General features: G+C 40.2%; 1 protein-coding gene across 7 annotated transcripts in view; it reads right to left on the bottom strand.

Annotated features, from left to right (window-relative positions):
* USP32 (ubiquitin specific peptidase 32) overlaps positions 1 to 9,006 on the bottom strand; it is a 165,500-nt gene continuing 156,494 nt past the window's right edge. For 3 of the 7 annotated variants that reach the window (XM_085879641.1, XM_085879642.1, XM_085879647.1), the window contains exons 31-35: positions 7,067 to 7,295; positions 5,714 to 6,087; positions 2,171 to 2,320; positions 1,877 to 1,999; positions 1 to 1,701 (exon numbers count right to left, since the gene is read on the bottom strand). In XM_085879641.1, the coding sequence (XP_085735767.1) occupies positions 1,528 to 1,701; positions 1,877 to 1,999; positions 2,171 to 2,320; positions 5,714 to 6,087; positions 7,067 to 7,295 (1,050 nt within the window). In that variant the 3' untranslated portion in view covers positions 1 to 1,527. The remainder of the gene's footprint in view (positions 1,702 to 1,876; positions 2,000 to 2,170; positions 2,321 to 5,713; positions 6,088 to 7,066; positions 7,296 to 9,006) is intronic. The other 4 variants (XM_085879644.1, XM_085879645.1, XM_085879643.1 and 1 more) reach the window with 3 other exon arrangements.

Here is a 9,006-nt window from a genome sequence, read left to right as displayed (position 1 = left end):
TCACGTGAGCATTTTATCGTTTCGTATTCAAGAGCACAGAAGTCTCCTCCACTCTTCTTCCCCCTCAACCCGCCATTACACTCAAATGAACAGAATGGGTTACATTACAAATTACAGCAATAACCAGCTTTACAATGACATCCAGACATATAATACAATCTTATTTACTCTCAAAGGCTTACATCAGGAAAACAATTAAATACAGTACAATAAATTCTATATGGCATTGTGTTTGATTAGTTTTGTAGTTAATGCCTCAATCTATACATAAAGTTTCAATATACATAAAGATAGAATTATGAAAAAGAAAAAGTGCAATTTACAAAATTCATTTAAATAACAGTGTGACGTTGAACTGTTAGGAAAAATAATAATAAAGAAGAATCTTTTTTTTTCTTTCTTTAGTGTGCTGATCGTCTGTTAAATCAGTTTATCTTTTTTTCCTTTTATCAAGAGTCACAGAGACGACAATTGTGCTCTACGGAATCGAAGGCTCGGCCACTTGTGGTAATTAAGGCTGGCTGGCCAAACTGGAACAAGATGCCCTCGGAATTAAAGTTTTGAAAGCAATAAAACAGCCCCAAAATACGTGCGTTGCATTTCCAGACAGCTCGGTGGGGATAAAAGACATTTCTTTACAGGTGAAGAGAAGCAAATCCTCACTTCAAGGTTTTTGCTGAAATAAATGGGGAACGTCTTACAATGTATCTGCGGGTCAAAAGTTTCCTTCTGTTAAAACAACAACAACAACAACAACAAAAAAAATCTGCTTGGCTACAGTTCTGTGATTCAATTTCGAGGGAAGTACCAATTGGACAAGCCATCAAAATATTTTGTCTGCCAAAATGTATCGCGGAGGATCGAGCACAGGAGGACCAACAACGGTGTGCCATTCTCAACACACTTGGGAATCAGGGACCAGTCTCTGTACTATGGTTCAAGAGGAGACAGGTAGGAATAAAATGGCTGTGCCACGTACGTTGGATTTATCAACTTGTTATAGCGTTTAACAAAAAGGCTCAAAACCATGGTGATAGCATTGGGCTCGCCAGACGTCCGAACTTAAGAGAGCATGAGACCCCCTGCAGTAAATTGGATTTTAAGAAATGCTTGCTCAAGACGAGCTTAACGGCCAATTCAGCAAGGAAAGCTTGCTTTTTTTGAAATTCCACAGGCCAACCGCTTTACCACGATCCATTAGGAAAACTAAGCGAAGAATGGATGGCTCCTATTCACGGGAGCAAAAATAAATAACCGATGCTGCTGGTTAATGAAAAATTTGCCGAGAATTTACAAGGGGGGTCAACAAAATGAGACCGACTTATTTGAGCTTTTGCTACAAGTGCTGATTATTCTTGCTGCTACAGCCACTCTCCTCCTCCCCAACCCCCAAGAAATTAAATAAAAATAGGGCAATTAAAAAAGTGCCAGGAACCAAATGCTGGGGCCAGGAAAGATCAAAGTTCATCACTTTGTTTGCATAACCAATGAGCCTCAATGATCAGCATCCAGGCAGTGCTCATTTATTCACTGGATCACACAGTACTTCTTATAATCAGACTCAAAGTCTTCATCCATACTGCTGGTGTCCACAGGTCGGCGGTCTTTACACGGCGGGAGGAATTGAGACGGGTCGAGGCCACGTCGCTCGTAGAATAGCAGATAGGCAGAGTCGACGTCTATTTCCTCTGGGCGCACCTCCTGTGGTGAAAGGAGGTTTGACAGATGCTAGTTGACAATGGAGATCACAAAAAAACCCCTTTCCAGCAACCAACAGGCAAGCAAACACCATTTTTCTTTGTATAGTTCCATCTCACAGTGTCACGAACTACAATCCGCAGCATTCATTCTCACATTACAGAAACTCCGTTCCAACCTTGCAGCTGCTGTCGTTGTAGCAGTACCACTTCGCATTGGGGTTGCGCGCATACGTTACGTAATGGCCACCACCCATGATGCCGGCATGACACTGTGGTGCATCCGCAGCAAAGCAAAGATTCTTTAACCAAACAGGATAATGCTTGATCACTCAATGGAGCGTTAAAAATGATGCGTTTTAATTATTTATTTTTAAGTGTCAGTACTCAGATGCAGGTAAAATAGAAATAAATAAAATGGACAACGTAGAATGCTTTACTCTGGTTTTTTTTAATGTTTTTTTTTTTCTTACCGAGATGGCACAAAGGTCGTATATGGGTCTGAGACGTTTACAATCATCGTCCTCTCCGGTCCAACTGGGAGTTGTGTTTTCTCGGCAGATATCAAGCGAGGTACAGTTCTTACAATCCACGTCTCTGCCTTCTGTGTTTTCACAAGCCTGCTGAAAGAGCATGCCACTGTTTAAAAAAAATAATAATAATACAAAAAATAATAAATAATACAAGCCAGGAGGCGACGATGGTTCGCAGGCATTACAATGCCACGATAGGTACAATTGAGTTAGTGGAAGCTTTTGAGGAAGCCCTACCGTAAAAACCTATCTCTTCCGTCAAAATTGACCAAATCAAATCAGATTTTTTATATGTTGTACTTATGGACATTACGCACAGCTTCTAGGAAATGAAATTGCGAGAAAAAAAACGAGAAAAATAAATAAATTAAAAAAGTTCAAGTGGGCGTGGCTCCGCCCACAAGGGGCGTGGGACGCTCCTCATACAAAAAGACAACTAAATCATGATATCTAGCTTGTGTCCAAGTTTCATCAAGATCGCATCAAACGTCATGGAGCTATGCTCTGGAGAGAGTCACAAACACACAGACAGACAGACAGACAGACAGACACACAGACACAACGAAAATAGTGGTCACTGCTGGCGCCCACGAACCAAAAAGACACCACATTCACACCTCAAACAGTAAAAATAACGATGGCAAAGGAAGTTACAAATACAACCCTTCATTTGTACAACCATGTCAATACACAACCACTTTGTAGCAATTGTGAAGGATGTTACGCTTTTACATTGATCAACACTCCAGGCATACTTACGAGCCCCACACCCAAGTCCAGAAATAAAGGAACATCAAGTCTACAAAGTCCTACAGCACACCAATCGCAATATATCTTCTGGTCCTGACGGAATCCCAGCCCGTTCGATTCGTGAATTCAGTGCCCCATTAACGGATGTCTTAAATTCTTCATTTAAAGAGGGAACTGTTCCAGTACAGTGGAAAAAAGCAACAGTTGTTCCAATCCCTAAGACTTCCAGACCAGTTTGGAACAAACTCAGACCAATATCCTTGACTGATCACTTTGTAAAATTAGCTGAAACCTTTGCAACTGAATGGATACTCACCGACATGAAAGACAATATTGACACCAATCAGTTTGGTAACCGGGCAGATTATTCCACTTCACGCTTGATGAATAATTGATACGAGCATGCTGATAAACAACTATGTCATAGCTCGGTGGTTGTAACAGATTTTTCCAAAGCTTTTGATCTAATAAATCACAGTGTGCTTGTAACAAAGTTGATTTAAATGGGTGTCAAGCCTGCCTTCATTCCTTGAATATGTAGTTTCTTAGATAAAAGAGCTCAATGTGGAAGATACAAGGAGACTTTATCTGTAAATCGAACCCTCAGTGGAGAGGTACCATAGGGTACCAAATTAGGCCCCTCTGTTTTCTGGCTCAAATTAATGATGCAATGACTCAGCACGATGACGATGATAATATCCTAGCCCTTAAGTATGTTGACGACTTGACACTTATTGAGAATTCAAGGGGAAAAAAGCAACCTAATATGACATTACAGTCTGCTTTGAATGTTTTTACTCGATGGATAATTGAAACTCAATCCGACCTGCTGACCAGTTTTGCTTCTCGGTGCGTGTGACAAGATAAAACAACATGAAGTTGAATACTGATAAGTGTGCCCTCATGGAAGTTTGTGTCATGAAAGAACATCCACCGTGGCCTCAATTGACTCTCCAAACTACTGTGCTGCAGGAGGTTGATCATGTGAAAAATATTGGGTATTATTGCCTCATCTGATTTGAAGTGGAACCTACACATTTGCAATATTGTCACCAGGGCAAATGGAAAGTTGTTGATGTTGAAGATGCTCAAAAAGTTTAACTTAGCCGTGGAAGATTTGCTTACCATTTATAAAGGCGACGTCGGATCACTTTTGGCATATGCTGTTCCAGTTTGGAATGCTGGCTTTACAATCCGCCAAAGCAACGAATTGGAACAGGTCCAGAAAACGCTCTCCAAATGATTCTAGGACAATCATACAGCGATTATGACTAGGTCTTTCAGTTGTGTGATATCCCGACCTTGAAACAACGCAGGTTTGAAATTTGTCTGAGATTCACACGCCAATTGCTGACATCTAATGAGTTTAGACATTGGCTTCCAGACCTTTGGCAGGATAGGACACAATACTCTCTCAGAAATTAATCTCAACTTTCCCAAATTGCGTGCAAAACCCAAAAGGTACAAAAACAGTGCCTTTTTTTGTATACCTTGTCGAGGCTCGTATGAGAGCTAACACACAACACACAGCAAGGGGGGAAGCAGACAAGAGGGGCGGAAGAGGGAATGACAAAACAGTGGGGAACAGAGACATTCGGAGATCTGTGGAAGGGAGAGGGATAGGGTGGAGAACACGGGGTAAACACGATGGACACTGCAGGGACTTTCAGGAAGGAAAGCAGGGGATTTAAAGGAGGTGGATTAACGGGGGTAGAAACGATCGAGGATTTGGATGCGGGACGATAAGAGGTGGTGGTGAACGGCTGTTTTGAAGGCCTCGAGGGAAGAATGGAATTGAAAAGAGTGTGGGAGTTTATTCCAAAGGCGGGGAAAAAGAGGAATGAAAGAGTGAAGGTGAGCAGTGATTCGTGATTTTGGTAGTTTTACCAGAAGGGGGTTGTTGGCGGACCTTGAGCGCCTTGCGGAAATATAGGGAGGATATATCGCAGAAAGAGCAGGGGGGGGCGAGACTGGAGAGGAGACGGTAGAAGACAGAAAGACCACTGACCTGCCTGCGGTGAGAGAGTGACAGGCCCAAAGACTCAGTCTCACCGTGGGGCCATACCATACTTTGTGAAGATTCTTAATGAATAATGAACATTGCACCCCACTTTTTTTTTGAATGACATCCTTTTCAAAGATTTCAAAGTCGAAAGTAATTCCATCAATAGCTTTTTATTCTCACACTGCTGATTTTGATATACAACATAGTTCCTGTCCTCTTCTTATGTCTCATATCAATTTTGCATGACAACACCTGTCCCTGCTTTTTGGTCTCAGGTTACACATTTTCACTCTATTTCTTTGAACCTTATATAGCCTGGTTACTGAGTACGGACTGAGTTCCCTTTTCCCTTCCTTAATCTCATTTACCGAGGTTTCCCCCCTTTCTCATATTTACCTTATCTCTGTTTCCACATATTGATGTGCTATTGCACATATTCTTCAATCTTCCCCTTGCTTTTTGCTGTATTCCCCCTCCTATAGTGTCTATCCTGCCTTATATGGTCATGATATTATATAATGCAAATTGTTAGCATCTCTCATCATGTACTTATTATTCCTCAGAAAGTGTAGGTGACAGGCCTGTCTTGTGCATTCTCTCTCTCTCTCTCTCTTAATTGTTTATGTCACATGTATAATGGTGATGGTTTAGTCTTTGTTTCTCTTTTCTCCATGCTTGAATGTTTATGTTCAGTTGAATAAAACCATTTACCTTTACCTAATACACACCTGGTGCTCAAGTGCAGACGGATCTTCCTTCCTGCTAAAACAGTTGCTGAAACGGTCCAGGTTCTCCCGGCTATCCCTCGTTTCCATCACATTCGAGTCGTTCTGCTGCCGAGCCGCCGTGCTGGAACTCGAAACCACAGCACCGCCATTCTGCCCAGCTTGAACGTCTAATCTCTCATCCGACCTGCTGGCCAGTTTTACTTCTCGGCGCATGTGACAAGGACGCTTAACGCTCCCACCAAGTTGCTTGAAGCGGCGGTGAGCACGCGTTGGGGTTCGCGGACTGCTCACGGGGCTTGGTCCTCGGCTGTGACACGGAGAGACGTTACCACTACTGCTGCTGGCACCACCCATGAAGCCAGAGGTAGAGAGGACTGTGGGAAACCAATGAGAGAAGAAATGGGCAACAAAACATCAAATCAATAATGAATGAGCACGGTATTTTTCGACAAAGAGGCAAGACTTTAAAGAAAATTTAGGAGGCAAGGCTTGTCAAATTATCTAAATTCCAAAGACACTATTGGTGGTGTGGATTACACAGCTGCACTTGAACAATGTTGGGGGCAAAATTAATACAGAACTGTTCTGCAGAGCGTACAAGTAAAAACAAAGAAAGAAAAGGAAACATTTTCCAAATATGCATTTTCAATTTATCATTATCAGCCACACAATGTAGAAATTTTGCAGAAATACAAAGGTGTGTGTGTGTGTGTGTGTGTGAATGGTAGAAAAGTAAATTGACAAACCAAAAAAAAAAACCAAACAAACAAAAAAAACATCAATGATTGATTAAAAAATTAAAAAAATTAAAATGATGAGCATTTTCATGCCAAAAAAGATGGAATAAAACAGCAATCTCCACAGTTACAATAAGAGTGAAGTCGATGGAACACCATCACAAATCCCCACGCAAGGCAAAGTTGAAAGATGGCAAAAAGTTCCACCAGGAATGGCCCAAGATTAAATTTGGAGTAAATTCCCTCCCCCCCCCCGTTTTGACCCTAGAAACCCAAAGTCCCACCCCTTCGGGCATAAACTCCAATGCTGATTAAATATATAAAGTTTCATTAAAAAAAAGTTTACAATGTACCCATAATTGCACTATTTGGCATTTGACCTTTTGACCATGTACGTCCCAAGGAGCGGGGCCAAAAATGATACTGTTCTTGCACCTTCGTGCCATGTGGTTTGGTGAATTATGCACAACCGTTTAGGAGATACAGTGACAGACGGACACAGATAGAGCAGATTATGATATCCCCCCATGCTTTTTTTCAAAAAGCGTGGGGATAATAAAGTGCTCACCATTGCACACAGCTGAAAGTGGCCATTTCTGATACTATTGAGGCTCACCGCGAAAGTTGCTGGTGAATCCTGAATCCGAGGAAGCCGAAGACGTAACAGGCTCAGTGCTTGCGTCGGGATCCTGCACGGAGCACGAGAACGAGGGCAAGACCGATACGCCCGACTCCTTGTTGGTGAGGAAGGCAGTTGGTTCAAAACACTGCTGTGGGAATTTCACGATCTTGTGGGACTTGATCCACCGCCCATTCACAAACTGAAACCGTTTCAGATGGATGATCTGCACAGTCAAACGAAAGGGAACAAATTGAATAAATAACCTTGTATGCAGACCACAATAAACCCAAATTTAAAAGTTAATTGTCTAATCTATACATTACTAAAACTCTCATCTTGTATGTATGTATGTATGTATGTATGTTCCCGAAATACAGCCAAAACGGTACATGATAGCGTAAAAAATTTCAGGTCACCTTACTCACCATTCTCCTGCGGTGTGCAGTATCAATTTTCGTTCAAATCGGGCAACGAAAAAAATTATTAAAAAAATCAATTCCTGATTCGGTCCTTTGATCAATGCAAACAACCTCAGAGGTATAGTTCGCAAGAGCTATCTTTATTTTTTTTTGAAATGATTTCTTTTAAAATCTCAAACATTTAGAAAAGACGAAGAACGATTTATTTTTAAGCATAAAATAAACATCGCCATTTTGATCTAATACTTCCGTGTTCATTAATAAATAAAATTATGTTTTGAAGATTACGCACAATAATTTATTCGACTTTCTTTTCTCCGGTTTTTTTTTTTCAAATTGACGTGCAATATCAAGTTTCATTCAAATCGGGCAACGAAAAAAAATTATTAAAAAATCAATTCCCGATTCAGACAAGCACTCTTCGGGATTATCTGATCAATGCAAACAACCTCAATGGTATAGTTTGCTGGAGCTATCTTTATTTTTTCTTGAAATGATTTATTTTAAAATCTCAAACATTTAGTATCAACAAAGAACTATTTATTTTTAAGCATAAAATAAACATCGCCATTTTGATCTAATACTTCCATGTTCATTAACAAATAAAATTGTGTTTTGAAGATTACGCACAATAATTTATTCGACTTTCTTTTCTCAGTTTTTTTTTTCAAATTGACGCGCAATATCAAGTTTCATTCAAATCGGGCAACGAAAGAAAATTATTAAAAATCAATTCCCGATTCAGACAAGCACTCTTCGGGATTATCTGATCAATGCAAACAACCTCAATGGTATAGTTTGCTGGAGCTATCTTTTTTTTTTCTTGAAATGATTTTTTTTTCCATCAACCGCTGTCACAATGGGTTCAAGGGTCGTCTAGTCTATTACTAAAAGGAGTGTCCTCTATTGTGTGTGTGTGTGTGCGTGTGTGCGAATGTGTGAATGTGTGTGTGTGTGTGTGTGTTCATCCCCATTACAAAAAACAGTAGAAAAAAAAGTACCATTGGAAAGATGATAATTGATTGACTTGGTTTGAAAGCTCATAATGAATTTGCTTGGAATACATATTAGGGTCATTCCGTGTCAAATCAACAAATGCCTCCAGGTCGACCATCCCAGATTTTCATGATTGTTTTTTTTTTTTCATGATTTTCAAAATCATGATTTGATTTTGATTTTTGGTGTTGTTTAGCTTTATTGATGGGGTTGGTAGGACATGAAGGATTGCTATAAAACTAATGAGATTTGGTGCAGTTATAGTACATGAAAGGAGCTTTCATTTGATACCAAGCACGTATATTTTGAAGGTAGGCCACATGTGATATTTTTGACCTGAAAATCATGAAATTTCATATTTTTTCCTTTTTGAAAGGACCCCAAATAAAAGATAAATGCAGTATACACCTGGTAATTCATATTTTGGTAGACATTTTAGTATATTTTTCACACAAAAAAATTACATGGGTGACACAATAAATGAAAGGTACTTTAACATGGGTTAAAGTTGCCCGTTTC

Source organism: Eptatretus burgeri, chromosome 4 (genome assembly GCF_056783735.1).
Source record: "Eptatretus burgeri isolate ZD-2024b chromosome 4, Ebu_testis_v1, whole genome shotgun sequence".
NCBI lineage: Eukaryota > Metazoa > Chordata > Myxini > Myxiniformes > Myxinidae > Eptatretus > Eptatretus burgeri.
This window is presented reverse-complemented; position numbering and strand designations above follow the sequence as displayed.